General features: G+C 33.0%; 1 protein-coding gene across 21 annotated transcripts in view; it reads right to left on the bottom strand.

Annotated features, from left to right (window-relative positions):
• The window catches only part of TNRC6A (trinucleotide repeat containing adaptor 6A), a 280,434-nt gene that overhangs the window by 36,658 nt on the left and 226,433 nt on the right, over window positions 1-17,343 (bottom strand). For 18 of the 21 annotated variants that reach the window (XM_074196817.1, XM_074196818.1, XM_074196834.1 and 15 more), the window contains 2 exons: window positions 15,485-15,826; window positions 9,032-9,079 (listed from right to left, as the gene is read on the bottom strand). In XM_074196817.1, the coding sequence (XP_074052918.1) occupies window positions 9,032-9,079; window positions 15,485-15,826 (390 nt within the window). Of the gene's footprint in view, window positions 1-9,031; window positions 9,080-12,653; window positions 15,376-15,484; window positions 15,827-17,343 lie in introns of those variants that run through there. The other 3 variants (XM_074196824.1, XM_074196836.1, XM_074196835.1) reach the window with 2 other exon arrangements.

Here is a 17,343-nt window from a genome sequence, read left to right as displayed (position 1 = left end):
ATAATGAAAAATCATTTGCAAAACTTAAAAAATTACTAATACTAATAAAGTATACAAATAAATCATCAAAATTAGCAGCACTTGTTCAAACTAATCTTCCTATCATCAAGGTTTCCCTTAATTTATGCATCTCAGATTGTGATAACAAGTTAAGCTTTCAAAAACAATCTAGACATCGGACAGTCAGGTGGCGCAGTGGATAAGGCACTGGTCCTGCAGTCAGGAGGACCTGAGTTCAAAATTGACCTCAGACACTTATTGCCTAACTGGGTGACCTTGGGCAAATCACTTAACCCTTTTGCCTTGCAAAAACTAAAATTAAGAAATAAATGAACCAAAAGAACCTATCTAGACAAATCAAGGTCCTGCTTATAACAATGGACCCTTTATTGTCTATTACAAATAGTCCAAATTCTTTTATCTTTATTTCAACCTTCTATATTGTGGCTCCACTTTACCAATTTGATATCATCAGTAATGCTAAATGCTAAATTTACCAGTCACACCAGGTAAGTACGTCTTTTTCTTCAAAAATCAAAACTTGCCATAGTTTCCATGCCTTGTCTATAATTGTTTTCACCAACAGTAATGCACCCCCCACCCCTAATTCATAGTCTATCAAATCTATCAACATCCGATTGTATATGCTTCATGAAGATTTCCTCTTACAATTCCAGCCCACGATGCTTTTTTCTTTCATTAAATTCTTTTGTATTTCTCTGTACTATATATTATTAGTTTACTGTTACCTACATTTGTATTTTCAATCTATACCTTCCAATATACTAACAAACAGACACACAAACTGTTCCATTACTGTGTTTTCTTTTATCCTCCCCCTCATCTCATCAAATTGTGAGCAGGGAAATCTCATGCTTATTTTGTACCCCACAGCTCTTGGTTTCTTGATTCATAGGGTCATGGTTTGAGTTTAGAAGGGTAGAATGGTTTTTTGTGAAAATATTATTCTTTTTAGTGGAGAATTTCTACAAGTTGAGTATGTTTTGGGGAATGTATAGTTAGTCACAAGATTGTAGCTGTCAGTTTCAGACATCCTCTAGGACCCTACATCAAAATTTGTTACTCCCTAGAACTGAATTTCTAGTGGTCAAATTTTCCCCTAAATCTAAAAATCCCCATAAACCAAGTTGTATACAAGTTCTGAGATAATTTAGAACACAACATCTAATCAAGGAAAGCTTAAGAACAATCCCAAATATTGGGTTGGCCAGAATAAAGCCAAGAATCATGGGAGGCTCGCTGGCACTCCATCTTCAGTTGCCTTTCTAACTTTAGTTCCTCTACACAACTGGGTAAAAAAATCTTATATAGAACTAGGTGATGCACCTAGGTGGCAGATAGAGCACCGGCCCTGGATTCAAATTTGCCCTCAGACACTTAGTACTTACTTAGCTGTGTGATCTTAGGCAAGTCACTTAACCCCATTGACTTGCAAAACTGCCTCCCAAAAAAGAGGAAAAAAAAAAAGAAAAGAAAGAATCTCCTTAAGATAACCACTTCTTGGCTAAGTAATGGCAAGAAGATTTTCAGAGGGGCAAAGAACAGCAAGTTTTTCAGAAGAAACAGATTTAGTTTCTAACAAAGCAGACCTCCATTCTCATTAGCTTTGGAGCTAATAACACTGTAGTTCTTGGTAGTATTAAAGTGAAAATTCAGGAATATATGGGCCCAAATGGTAAGCTATTAAGTGTCTCTTGCCTTGAGGAAGAATTTGTCTCTGAAATATTACTTCCTTTTATTCTAAAGTGGAATTTCTTTTCTGTTCTTATAAGATGATAAAAGAAATTCAATATAAATCTATGACATTCTGATATCATAAATATGCTATGTTCCATGAAGACTATTAATACTGGAAGATAAATATGGTAAATATAAATTTTATTTATGGTCTTTTAATTACAAATCTATTAAGTCCTGGCTAGTAGCACCTTTAATATTTGCTCTACTATACATCTAAACAGACACAGAACAGGGATTAAATAATTAACACAGTTGATATAATGATTAAAAAAGTAAAAATATAATCTGGTATGAATGATGACAGAAACAATCTATAATAATAAAGGTTAAAGTTTTGACCACATACTTCTAGAACTATTATTCCTGGTAGTGTTTTAAGATGAATAATTTTCACAATAATACCAGAAAGTTTCCACATTCAGTTTTGCTATTTGTGATTTCAACCATATAATCTATAAACTACATAGTAGTGTCAGTCAAGCTGCCAACAAAAGAAAAGAAGCCTATAATCTCTAATTTTCTTTTAAAAGAACCTATGCTTCATTGATAAATGTGGTATAAAGGATAAACCTGGTCTCAAAGCCAAGAAAAAGTAAATTCAAGTCCTATCTCTGACATATATTAGCTATATTACCTTAATTGTTCAGTGCTCTAAGATTTAATAAGTTGCTGCTCTTATTGGTAGATACTTGCCTGAGAACGCCTCAGATCAATGGAAGATTACATGTTGATTTCCAGTCTTATCCAGTTCTTTTGGAAAGAAAAAAAATCATCTTTCTTCTTAACCTCTAGATCAAAATCTTCCATATGTGATCAAGTACCAATTACACAAAGTCCCAAATAAGTGTTCTACTAGTCCCTCACTTATCTTTCAGAGTGCACAGTGACCTTTGTCAGTTTTTCAGTTACTCATTGTTGTGATCTTTTCATTTACATTGTCATAGTCTTTTTATTTACTGTTCTACTAGTTCTTATTTCAGTGAATCAGACCTTATTCCCAACTCTTATTTCAATCACAAAAATGCTATTTTGGTAAACACCATTTGTTCCCCCGCCCCTTCTCAGGCTTTTTTTCTTTTTTTAAGATTTATAAGCCTTTTCACTGAAGGGTCAAAAGGCCTAGAGAATTAATTCACTTTTTTACATGCAAATTGATTTCAGGATGTGATAAATTCATGGATCCACTGAAGTATATTAGAAATGCCCATCTTCTCATTTCCCTTCATATGATTTTTTTGACAGATTTACCAATTTCCATTATGTGAAATGAAACTAAAGTTATTTTTAATTCCTTTTTCTCTAAGTAATATGGAATGTTTTCATTTGTAGTTTACAATTCTTCTTTTGAAAACTGTCCATATCCATTAACCCTCTGATTTTTTTGCAGGAATGGCTCTTAATGTCTTCTCTGTCAATGGCATGTATTTTTTAAGCCAGATTTTTAAAGTGATATTTGAGGCAAATATTATCAACTCAATAATTTCACTTCTAATCCTATAATCATTGGTTTTTCTTTATACAAAAGCTTTGAAACTGTAAACTGATAAAATTTACCCTTTATAATTACTTTTTGTTTAGTTAAGTATTGTCCCCTTGGAAGAACTATGAGAAGATACCTCCTCATATTCCTTTGGGGAAGTGTAGTAGAGGGGCAAGAGGTACTTTGATATTGCATATAACATCAACCTTTGTGGATTTGTTTAATTTTGTGCAATTCCTCTCCCCCTTTTCTTTTAATTATGCTTTCTTATTAAGAGAAAGGGGAACAGTAGCTTTGATGGCTATAATCTAGCTTTAAGACAGACTGGAAACTTAATTTCAGCAGGGATAGTCACTATGTAGTTGTCTTGGTCCTCTCCCCCCCAACCCCCCAGCTCTCACCAAGCACAATGCTGGGCCTATAGAAAATGCTTAAAAGAGGAAAGCTACAGAGGACTGCATAATGCTTTGACTCCCCTCAAATAAAGATATCCCCCCCTTCTCAATGAATTTTTGTTATTTTGTCTAGTTCTATAATATGGCCTTAGGTAATAGTTTTTATAAAACATATTTTTATCATGAACATAGCATTCATTAACAAATATTTCCAAATAAAAAGTACTAAAAAAAGGTCTGGATACGAAACGATGAATCTAGTTCATGTTTTTTTAAAAGTACATCCAATTGAACAAAGTATTAACAACATTGCCCTCCTGAACTTCTTTTTGTGTATTTTATAATCCCTTCGCCTTCCTGCTAAGGGGTGGAAAGTATGCTTTTTTTCATTAGGAACTGGGAATGTGTGTGTGTGTGTGATTGTATTTTTCAGCCTTTCATATATGATATTTTATACAACATTAAATCTTTAAATTAGTTTAGGCAGTATGGTATTTTCTATTACACTGGCAAGACTCCAACATTTATTTTAGTTAATAACACTATTGATAATTATTTTGTATTTATTTGGATCTTGTATGTAGTATGCTAAGTTCAACTCAGATTCTTTATGAATTCTGTAAATATTTTAAATAAAATTGATTGTTATACCTATTTAATATATAAATATTTGTATATAGATTTTTATATCCTTTTACCTTGCTGAAGTTGTCTTATTTTTCTGGGACTTTCAAGTATAGCCTCAAGTCATCTGCAAATGGGGACTTGGCAATGTTTATATCTTTAAATCTGGTTGCTTACTTTAATGCTAGTATTTCTTGAACTATCAAATAATAGTGGAGAGAGGAAGTACATTTACTTTGACAATGTACTGAGAAAGTTTCTAACATATTTTTATTGCAAACAATAAAACTTCTGGGCTTTAAAGTATGCTTCTGACAATATTAAAGAGTTCTTCCATGCATTTTAGTCTTTAAATACAAATAATTGTATTTGCTAAAGAAGCATTTTTTGAGGGGAGATATTTATTGAAATAATAATGTAGTTTATTTTTTAATTTTGGAAGGGGCTGGGGATCTATGATTTAATTGATATAGGAAGATCTTGATGAAGAAACTTCCTTTACTTAATTTTATCTGCTTTCTTTAAGGTTCTTCAAGTAAATCTTCATATTCTCTGCCAAGAGAAATAAGCCCTCATTGCAGCAATACAATCCTTTCACTCCCCACAATCATCTTCTTCACTGAACAGTGACTTTTCCAAACCTAATCTCTCCTTAAGTCTTTCACAGTACTCTTCCTCCTACAAACTCTGAACTGAAGACTTTCCTTTAAACTTTACTGAATAAATTTCTCTATTCTTTGAGAGTTCTCTCTTCTCCCCTTCTCATCTTAAACTCATGACATGACTCTCTATTTGCTCCTTCACACTAGTCTCTGATAAAGAGATGACCCTACTTGTCAAGATCAAACTTTCTTCATGTACTGATAATCCTCTTTCCTTTTGTGTTCCCTTATAGATCACCTATCATTCCCATTCTTTATTCTGTCTCTATTCCTTCAATTCAGTCTCTTCCCTGGCTTTTTACAAATTTGCTTGTCTCTCTTCCTTCCTTAAAAACCATCATTATATTCTGGTATTCTTACTAGCCATTTCCCTATTAGTTTTTCTTCTCTTCTCAGCCGTCAAACCCAATGATCTTTACTGTTGACCATTATGTCCTTCTAAAGGCTCTCTTCTCTCTGATTATTTGTGACACTAATTTCTTAGTTCTCCTACCCAAAGGAGAGAGTTTGATGAATGATGACTTAAGTCAAAATACCTATTTCAAAATCCTGCCTCTGATGCTCATTACTTTTGTGAAGTTGGATAGCAAATCCCTTAATATTCTTGAGCTGATGCTGACGTTCATTCACTCCAGCTATAGATCTATGAAATATCCTCCCCATCCCCACTATCCCAGTGATTCTGAACCTCCTATTCTCTATCCCTCCCCATCTCTTCCCTTACTAATAAAGTTATCTACCCCTTACACTGTGATCTTTGGAATATCTATTCCAATGGCAACAAATCTGCTTTCATCTTAAATCTTTCCCCTTTCCAATCCCTTCCATCTTCTGGACCTCACTGAAACTCTGACTCCCTCCTGATGACAGTTTCTCCTTGGCTAGCCTCTACAGCACTGGTTGTACATTCATTCATTTCCCCCAACTCACTGGTGTGGATGGCAGAATATTCCTTTCCACTTAAAGCCACATTCAAACTCAACCTGCACCACAATTACTCAGTAACCTTTCCTGTGAGGTTCCCTCAATCTATATTTACATCCCAATAAAAATTCATCACCACTAGCCAGACCCCTCAATTTATTCATTTCTTACAACTTACTTTCTCATTCTACCTCAGCTATAGATACAATAACCTTTATCTTGTCATTACTCACAAATGTACTCATTCCATTTTGATGAACTCTGAAATTCCCTTATCTGATCACAATCTGCTGTTACTCTCTCTCTCTCTCTTTGCCCTGCAAGTCCAGTCTTTGTTTTTTATCTTTACCTTCATCATATCCTCCAATATTTCAACCTTAAGTTCCTTTCCAGGCCAGCATCCCTGCTCTATAGACACTCTCTTCCATTTCCCATCTTGAACCAGTTAAACTCTACATTTCATTCTCTTGAGTCTCTTGCCCCTTTATTCTACAATGGATCTTGTCCTATCAAATCTCTGCCTTGAATTACTCCCACTATCAATTGCATTCTTTACTATTCACATGCTGAAGAATATTATAAATCTGTCAGGATCTACCACAAATTTATATACATAATTTAAGTTGGGTCCTAACTGTAACAAAACAATTTTTTCAAACCTCCTTAATTAACTCACTATCTCATTAACCACAAAGGCTTTCTCAAATTCATTTAAAGCCTCCTTAAACCGTTCTAAAAAAATTCACTCACATTTCACTGAAAAAAAAATGAGACCATTTCCAGAGAGGTCCCTCTTCTTCCCTCCTTTTATCTTGCATTACACAGATGCCTTCTGCCACCTCCTTCATCCCTCTCTCACATAATGAGAAGCCTCCTCTCCCTGCCAAGGCAAACCCCTCTACATACACAAGTATTCCCATTCTATTGTCTTCAGAAGATTGTTCCTGTTATCATCTGTACCGTCTCAATAATCCTTTGTCTACTGGCTGCTTCTCTACTACCTTAAAACATGCCCATGTCTTAACCATCTTCAAACTCAAAACCTCTCACTTGATCCATTCATCCCCACTAGCTATCATCCTAAATCTTTCTTCCAATTTATAGTCTCTGAGGTCATCTACAACTGACACCCCCCACTGAATCTGTCCTCTCCAAAGTTGCCAGTTATTTCTTAATTGCCAAATCGAATATTATCTTCTCAATCAACTTCTTGACTTATCTGCTGCACTTCTCTTTATATCAACCTCTTGGGTATGTCCCAACTTGTTAGTAATTTAACTTTTCTTATTCTTCTCTTACTAGTAAGACTACTCTTCAATATTCGTTGATGGTTCTTCATTCATGTCATGCCCACTAACCATGGATACCCCACAGCGTTTAGTCCTGGATCTTCTTTTCTTTCTCTACACCATTTTCCTTGGTGATTTCACCAATTCCATGGATTCAATTATCATCTCTATGTTGGTGATTCACAAATAGACATAACCTCTACTGATCTCAAGTTTCATATTGCTTTTTTCCCCTAATTTTTAAAAAATATTTTATTTATTTTGAATTTTAGAATTACCCCCCATCTTGCTTCCCTCCCCCCCACTCTCCACAGAAGGCAGTTTGTTAGTCTTAACATTGTTTCCATGGTATACATTGATCTAAGTTAAATGTGATGAGAGAGAAATCATATTCTTAAGGAAGAAACATAAAAGTATAAGAGACAGCAAAATTACATAATAAGATAACTTTTTTTTTAAAATTAAAGGTAATAGTCTTTGGTCTTTGTTCAAACTCCATAATTCTTTCTCTGAGATACAGATGGTATTCTCCATTGTAAATACCCCAAAATTATGCCCAACTGTTGCACTGATGGAGTAAGTCCATTAAGGTTGATCATCACCCCCATGATACTGTTAGGCTGTTCTTCTGGTAAGTTTCATATTTCTAATTATCTTAAGACATCCCCAACAAGATGATCCACGCATATTTCACACTCAATGTGCCACAAAATGAACTTATTATCTTCTTTCCCTATCCCCAAGCCATCCTTTCTTCTAACTTTATGTACTACTGTCACCATTATCCTAAGATAATGAAGATCTGCAATCTACCTATCATCCTCAACTTCTCTAAATGCAAACTGATGTTTAGTGCTGTTGTTTCTACTATTATGAATTCTCTTGTGTGCTTTTTATTTTCTCCTCTAATATCGTCACCACCCATATTACTTCATGCCTGGATTATTGCAATGGTCTGCTGATTATCTGCATGCCTCAAATCTATTGCCATTCCAGTCCATCCCATATTTAGATATTAAAGTAATCTTTCTAAAGCAAAGCTCTGGCCATGTCATATCCCTACTCAATAAACTCAAGTGATTTTATATAATTTTTAGGATCAAATATAAAAACTACTCTGAGAACATTCAAAGTCTTTCATAACCTGGCCCCCTCCTACCTATCCAATCTTTTTACACCTTATTCAGTCAACCCTGACATAATCCAGTGACAACAGATTTTTTGCTGTTACTCAAATAAAATAATGCATACCCTGTGTGCATTTTCACTAGTTGTCCTCCATGATTGGAATTCTCTAATTTTCTCATCTCCACTTTCTAGTCTTATTCAAGACCCAGCAAAAATTCCACCCACTAGAAGTCTCTCTTGATTCCCCTCAATACTAGTGACTTTCCTTCACTGATTATCTCCAATTTATCCTGCATATATCTATGTATGTACACAGATGTTCACATGTTCCCCTTTCTATTAGATTGTGTGCTCTTTGAGAAGAGGATCTGTCTTTTGTTTTTCTTTGTACCCCAGTGTTGTTGTTGTTATTTCCATTAGGTTTAAATTTGCAGCCTGAAATTACTCATTCAAAATAGCTACTGATCTATTAAAAAGTTTTACACTTGCCTGAAAAACCAAAAAATTAAAAAAAATTTAAGCCATGATTTACCAACACGCATTGTCTTCTGATTTGATACAATACTACTTCAATAATTTATATATGAAAGTATTCATTTAACAATACTAGCCAATAGTTAGCCTATTAATTTATATGCTCATAGTACTAAATTTTTATTTTTCTAGTTTAACAATCAGAAATACGGCAGATATATACTTTTAAAATATATGTAAAAGAGACATGTAATGCACAACAAAAATGAGATTTTAAAGAGTCATATGCATCACCTGACTGGTTAGGGGAGTGGCTGACCAAATCCCGAATGGGAGGCATGCCTATGAAAAAGCAAGAAATTACAGAATTATTACTAAATTGAGGTTGGGTTTTTGTTTGTTTTTGGTTAAGGGAGTTAGCTCTCTGAACAATTCTTCTAAATGAATTATTAACTATAAATGGAAGGCTAATCTTTCCCAAAATAAATTTGCTGATAATTTCTTACCTGGATATTTTGTGCAGTACAACAATAAATGATTCTAAATTGCCAAGTAATAGTGAAATCTAATAGCCTGTTTACATATTTTTAAAATAGATTCATCTTAAAACACATTTCAAGTAGTAAGAAAATTTATCAAAACCCTTAGGCATGTCATAACTTGTGAGGAATTTAATTCTTTTTTATCTTTACTGTGAGGACATTAAGAATACATGATTATTTGGCTATAAAATGGCACAATTTTACTTGTAAAACTCTGGAATTAATTTTACTCAATGACTTGCATTTCTATGTGCATAATACCATAAAACAAAATGATAAGCTAAATTTTTTAGTTAAAAAAACTATACCAATTTTCTGTTTCATCATTAATTCCTTATGAATTGTAGGACCAAAGAATAAAATTAAATTGGTGGTCCTCTGCTTTAGAGACAATATATCAGTGATGCTGCAAAATTAAATATCATATAGAATAAAGGTATAGGTTTGTCATAAAATACAGGATAAAAAACAAACAAACCCCAAACCAAGTGCTCTTTCAAAAAGTGTGGCTGATACTGGGCTATTTTGGTTCAAAGTGTTTTCAGGCCTTGGTTCTCATACTGGATCAGCATTACCTAGCTGAGTCAACAATGCCAATCACATTAACCTATATTAAAGGACATTTAATTCAGTTATCCATTTAAAATGGAAGAGGAGGTTGTAATTGAATTAAATGACCTCTAATGCTTTTTCAAGTTTTAAAAATTTGATTTTTAATAACTGCACCAAGGTAACTCACTAAATAGATATCAAATCCTGAATAAGTATAAAGCAAATAACTGTCTTGCAGAATTGTCCTGATAAAATATATTTTCCTCTCCTAGGTAGAAAAGGAATTTGGACATAATGTTGCTTACAAAGTGATAGTATTCCTTGCTTAACTGGCTTTTTAATTTTTTTGGTAAGGGAGGATTCAAATTTGGGAGCACGTATGGGAAGAAATTGACAGATGGCTGATATAAAAAAATCAATAAAACTCATTTTTAAAATAAAATTATTATATAACTCTATGTATGGCAATAATATTTATATAAGTGAAAATTAAGAGATATTCAAAATTTTGACCTGTTATCTATTTGTGGTCAAACTACAATATCTTCTTAACCAAACTCAAAAATAGGTTAAAAAACCAGGCTCAATGAGTTCTTGTTTCATGATTTTTAAATGAACTCAAGAAATAAAATAGGAAAACCACTGGCTAAAATGTAAAATTATCACTGTGCCAGAGGGACTGATGATAGTTTATACATGGGAAGCCTTGCTTCATATAAATTCTATTTATATAATTCTAAGGGGTACAATGGAAGTTAGAGTTGTATTTCTGGTAAAATTGCTGTAAACTCCATTTAAAGACAGTATTGAATATACTGACAAAAATAACCTAATGGGGAAAGGGAATATAGTTGTTGGAAATTATGTCTAATTAACTGGGGGGTTGCTGAAAGGATAAAAGACAGGTATAGATCTAGCAGATAGAAAGGTACGCAAAGAATTTTAAAAATGCTTTGACAAAATTTCCCAACAAAAGCCATTTAAAAAAACTGAATCAAAATGCCCTAAAAGTATCAAGGATTTAGTTTTTTTTGACAGGTAATGCAATTGTTTGGATATAGGATACAATCTTTGGATATACAGACACTTTTCCTTCAAGAAGAAAACAAAATGCAAATTTCCTTAGGGATTAACACAAAGACTAATTTTATTTAAAATCTATATAATTTATACAGAGAAGGTAAAAACACTTTAAAATCTACCAGCTCTCAGAAAATATTAAACTTTTGTGGACTTTCATCATATAGGAATAGGCTACAATAAAAGCCTGCAAATCATAAGATGGAATTAAGTAGTTGAATGAATTCTAGATGTTATGTAGTCCAATCTATTCAATTTATTGGTGAGAAAAAAAAAAGCTCAGAGAGACTTGCTCAAGGTCATATAAGTAGTGGCTCAGATGGGATTCAAAACTAGCCCAAGTCCAACTAGAGCATGATTTCTGCTTTATCCCACTGTCTAAACAAGTGGACCAAAAGTGACAGATGAATTTTAACAAAATGGAAGTTTTTGAAATAAATGCCACAGTGCAGAAGTTACTATAAATTGGAGTACTGTTAGGAAATAACTACTGTAATAATATTCAAGGCACTTTTTTTTTTCAGTATCATGATTAGTAAATGATGAATGTGAAATTGAACAGAGGGCTTCAAATTCCAAGTCCTTCTAATATAAAATATATTCTAGTTTTCTAAACATGCAGATAAAAAGTACAACAAACTATTAGGCATTAAGAAATATACTAAAAAGAAAATATTTTACTCATATAAAAATGGTGATGTAATAGTACCCATCTGATACTAAAAGAGTAACTAAATTCATTGAAGGATGAGGCTTGGAAATTGCAATATTTAGATAGATTAAAAAATGAAGGATTCTTTAGTCTAAAAGATACAAGATGAAAGATATGACTAAAATCTATGAAATAATGCCAGTGAATGAGAAATATGATTTGTTAAATACCTTCAGATAGTAAGGTACTCTATGAAACTTGAGGGATTTAAATGCTTAGAATAACAGGCATCATTTGTATAGTACTTTAAGAATTCATTCCTCCTGATGCTGCTAGGTCTTATCAACTTATTACATTTCACTTTTATAGTAATAAGGATTTTATTCCTTTAGATATGCAAATGAAAACTACTCCCCCTCCCCCTTAACCCTCCCTTACCCTCAGTACTGTATAGGGATTGCTAGCCAAATATCTAATAAAGTTAGGCCTATATAAATAGTTGTTTATGAAAAAACTTAATGTGATTTTCTTTAAAAACAGGAAAAAAAGCTATTTCACTGAACAATTATTTTCTAATAGTCTATAACTTCTCTGAAAACCATCAGTACAATGACTAGAAAATATTTTAAAAAGGATAAACTAATTAGAAATAGACTTGTAAAAAGACTAAGCACAAGAAGTTTTGTAGTTTGTAAATTTCTTTGGCAAAAACTTTGTTGAATATAACAGATAAATGTAAGATTTTATATATTTATTTGTTTTTATTAGTGGTTATGTTTGTAATAGAAAATGAAAATTTTTTTACAAAATTATTTAAAATAAAATGTTAAGGGGGGAAGAAGTACCTAATCAATTCAGAAACCATAATTTAAAATTTAATATGTCCAGTATGTTGATGTTTTAGGAAATTTTAGGCTAGGTCTAGGCAATTTTTAAAGTGCTTGATACAATTCAATGCCATTGCCACTCTGTGGTAAAAATGAATACCCAAAAGAACATGATCAGCATGACAACTCCAACTTCTTGTTTATATTATAAACTGAAAGTATGTACTACTCAGAAACACGTATTGGGAAGGTAATATGTTCACCTTCTTCTCCTGGAGATAGGCAGTTACAGGCAACAAGATTTTACTGATGTTTAGTTTTCTGAAGAAAGTTTCAACTCCTGACCCCAAGAATTCCAAACTCCTGAAAAAGATGGTGAAATAAAAAATCTATACTTACACTTCAATACTTCAAGGACCTGATTTCCTTGGTGGGTACCCACTCCAGATACAGATCCCAACCCTTCATTTAGTAGGTAGCCTTTGAGCACTGTTGTGGCCCAAAACCAATCATCCCCTGTTTATCAAGATTCTGGTGATAAGATCTTGTACTTGGTTGGTTTGATCCTTGGACAACTAACATAAAATCTCTTGTTAGGGCTTTTTTTCCCAGCGTGGCAGAAGTTGTCAGAGGATTCACTGCTGGAATACTCATTAAGATTCCACTTCCACAAAATGATGAGAAACCAAAATAATTCTTGTAATTTGAAGAAAGAGAAGAATCAGAATCAATCTGCTTTTGGCTATTTTATTAATTATCAAAATGATTTAATCTCTGGGGAAATATGGTTATTTCCCCAAACAGAGATATATGATAAGGACCAGAACATAAGTTCTGAATCTTGAAGCTAATATACCACTTTTTCATCTAGAATTCTATGAAATATACAAAATCAGAAGTTGATCACAACAATAATTTGTCCAGGCAGTAAAAATGTTTGTTAATATCTCTTAAATTTTTTACCAATTTCTATAACATCTGAACCATTTTGAGTAACTTCTAGAGAATTATCTCATTATATTTTTAAGACAATTCCTTTGCTCATTATGTTAAGAAATAATATATCAAGTTAAGTAGTGAGAAGTTAGAACTAAGATTCTCCTAGAGAATCATATATTGGGCAAAGTCTTAAGTGGCCCTTGCAAGGGCCACATTTGTCAAACCTCACACTCTGTTTCCTCAATGAAAAGTCTGATATATATCAAAGTAGTAGTAGATTGTCTCTAACTTACTTTACTCAATCACTGGTCTCTTCTGCTATAACATAACAGGAATAGAAGATAAACTTACAATCATATATTAATTGTTCTCTGGAGATTTGATAGAATTGCTTATAAATCTATTTGGTCCTGGAGTTTGATTCTTTGTGAATTAATTTATGGATAGCTAAATTTTTTTTTTATCTTAGGCTGAGATGTTTAAATTCTCTATATCTTATTTTGGCAATCAAAGATGGGGTCAAAGAATCAGGGGTTTAACTATCTGCTGAGCTTTGTCATCTGTAGGACCAATGAGACTAGCATATTAAATTTATTAACTCCCTCACCAGCAGCTCCTGGCACAGTTCCTTGGCATAATCATTCATTAAATATTAAGTGATTTAAAAGTATTCATGCTATCATCTATACAAAAGTAAAAGTAAGAACCAAAGATATCATCTATACCCTTACGTAAAAAGTCACTATTCTTTTAGTTCTGTGCATAGCCCTATGCAAGGGAGTAATTTCACTCTACTAGTTTGAGTGGAACAAGTTTCATATGTAGGGAAGAATGTGCTCAAATAGGCCACTGTACTAATGGAAAAATTTCCTGGTACCACAAGAGTCCCTTTTCCAATCTGAAATAATTAGTTATTATACTATGAGAGGGTAGGATTATGTAACCTTTAAGGACTTCTCCAAGATTTTGACAGAAACTGGGGTAATAGATGTCTTCTATGTGGATATTCCAAGGATCTATATTAAGTGTAATACTGTATTTCATTCTGGGGGTGACTGATTATAAAACATCTTGATGAAAATATTACGGCAATGGTCATAAGTTTGCTAGAAAGGAATTTTTTTCCCTTGCAGTTAAATTGCTTGTTTCCCTCTAGCTTGCAAGCTCTACAAGGGCAGAGACCATACTTTATTTCATTGCTATATTCTTTAGTGTCTAAGCTATGTTTTATGTATTTCAGCCAGTCATCAGTACAGTAGAATGGAATCTTTTGTAGGAGCTAAAGGGGGAAGGACAAGAGTGCTGAATTTTTAAAAAGGAAAGGCTTTTTAACAGAAAGTAAAGACTAAAACTAAGGTAAGTGTGATTCATATTGGTAATATTTCTACTCCAAATGACCTAGATAATTTGATAGCTTAATTCTAAGCATACAATTATGGATACAGATAATCTGTATCTATCACTATACACTTTAACTCCCCATTTTAACATCAAATACCACCTCCTCTCTGGACAAATTGAAGTTACTAATCTGCTTGTAAAAAGACATTTTTGCTAATAAATCTAATTGGACTTCAAAGACAATTACATCCATAAAGATATTTTATTCCCTTTTTCAGTCTTGTCGACATGTAGATAATCTTATGAAGTTGGAAAAGTCAATTTGGGATATACTTATTTCTTCTGAACCAGTCAGTGCAAGTCTGAATAGTGTAATGTATTAAAAGACCTGTTTTCTGAAGAAGAGAGAGAAAGGTGGTAGGAAAAAGGACTTAGGGATATTAAGTCATTTAAAAATCAGGTCATGAGGTGGTATGGTGAAAATCTAGAGAGCAAATTTCTGATAAATGCTCTTCAAGGTTCAGCATACATATAGCTATCTATACATCATTTAAAAATATTCCTATAACAAATTCTAAATAAATGCTAACAACATTAATCAATATTCAAATATTATCAAACAAAATATATTATTACAAGGGATAGTTTTAGAACTGATTAACTGCTAAGATACAAATGCCTATTTGGGCATTAGAATTAAAGGCTCTCAAATATTTAATCTATTCATTTATGACTGGTAAAACCTTCAATTGATGTTGATATGTGTTAAATTCAATTTTTTTTAAAAATCTGCAGATGAAATATCTTTTCTTACCTGGTTGTTTTTTTTTGTTCTGTATCTCTCCATTAGTCACGGGTTGTTTACTTGTTATGCTACTGCCTCTTGACTGGGTATTTAATACTTTAGAAGCAGGTCCCAGATTTGTTGCTATAGTAGGCAACTGCTGACCTCTCTTTAGAAGCTGTTTATGTTCCTGGTGCCGAAATCGTGGTGGTACTTCACCACGAGGGTAACGAGGCAAGGCCTGCTGTTGTTGCTGCTGACTGTTGGCTGTGGCCCGCTTGGCATTATTCTGAGTGCTGGTTGCTGTGGAAGTGCCGGTAGTAGAGTTGGCAGGCTGAGGCTGGCTTACACTGGGCTTTATCTGTTCTGGCACTAATACCAAAAAAAAAGAAGGAAAAACAGAAAAAGTTAACCTGTAGAGCACACAATACAGCAAGAAATAGATTAACAAAAATAAAATCTATGAAACGCAATACTACTGGAAACATAATATGCAACAAAAGGGCAGAGGCATAAACATTAATAAGTGAAACTTCTTTTTTAAGGTAAGAACTGGCAATCAAGTTTTATTACTACCTATAACCTGTTCACAAAGTAAGATAGAGAAGCTGATACTTTGCCTCCTTCATTAAAGTGCTGAAAAATGAACTTAATTACATAATTATGTGATTAAAGGATCTAGCAAAAATGAAACTGTTAATCAGTGTTGAATGCTTCTGAAAATATCCCCACGGGCTTACAATTTTTTGAAAGATTAAGAAGGGAAAAAGTTAAAACTGAAGAAATGAATACAATAAACACCTGAAAGATGCTTAAAAACATTGATAATCAAAGAAATGCAATTAAACCAACTCTATGATACACCCTCCTCCTACACCCAAATAGGCAAAGATAGAGACAAAAAAAAGAAAAAAACTTTTAGCTGGAATGTCAAAAAAAAAAAAAAAGAATGCTACCCCAATGCTGGTGCCACCGTTTTTGGAGAACAATATAAAATTATATTTTCCATAGGAAGTGGACTTCCTAAGGAAGTTTTATGGCAGAACATGGATAAAGATCACCCAGAATAAGAACATATAGATAGTTTGTGATCTGCACTGCTAAAGGAAATATTCATAGGACATCACATATGAAGTGAAGTACTGAAATATGGAATAGACAATAAAAGCTAAGAGATAATAAAAGCCGAAGACAACTACACCTGTGGTTCAGAAATCTCATCTGTAGTATTTTTACATTATGAGTAAGAATAAACTAATCTGCACAAACTTGTAATTGCACTATTTGTAACTATAATCAACTGGGAACAAACTATGTGTCCAGATATTTGAGTACAAACTCATAAATTATAGGAATAATAAATTATTGCCAAAAGGAAGAATACAAAGAAATATTAATATAGGAGCAGCCAGGTAGCACAGTGGATAGAGCACCAGCCCTGAAGTCAGAAGTACCTGAGTTCAAATCCGGCCTTAGATATTTAATAATTACCTAGCTGTGTGGCCTTGGGCAAGCCACTTAACCCCATTGCCTTGCAAAAAACACCAAACAAAAAAACAAAAAAAGAAATATCAATAGACATATGAATTCATGTTGTTATAAAAGAAATAGAACATTCTTACTATTATTATATAACAGAAAAATTAAATAGCACCAATACAGATAACTTGAAATTATATGCAGTTTTCAGTTCCTTTTAATCAACTGATAAATAACAAAAGGATAGGGTTGCATATATGATCATTTAAAATCATGCTTTATGTTTCTTTCATTTGGATAATTCTTGAGTTTGGATTTTCCTTTTGTTGATTATTTTTTTCTTTGAAATTGTTTCTCTGGGAACTATTCTTATGATTTTGCTCAGTCTCCTTGTTCATATATCTGAACAC

Source organism: Macrotis lagotis, chromosome 8, assembly GCF_037893015.1.
Source record: "Macrotis lagotis isolate mMagLag1 chromosome 8, bilby.v1.9.chrom.fasta, whole genome shotgun sequence".
Lineage (NCBI taxonomy): Eukaryota > Metazoa > Chordata > Mammalia > Peramelemorphia > Peramelidae > Macrotis > Macrotis lagotis.
This window is presented reverse-complemented; position numbering and strand designations above follow the sequence as displayed.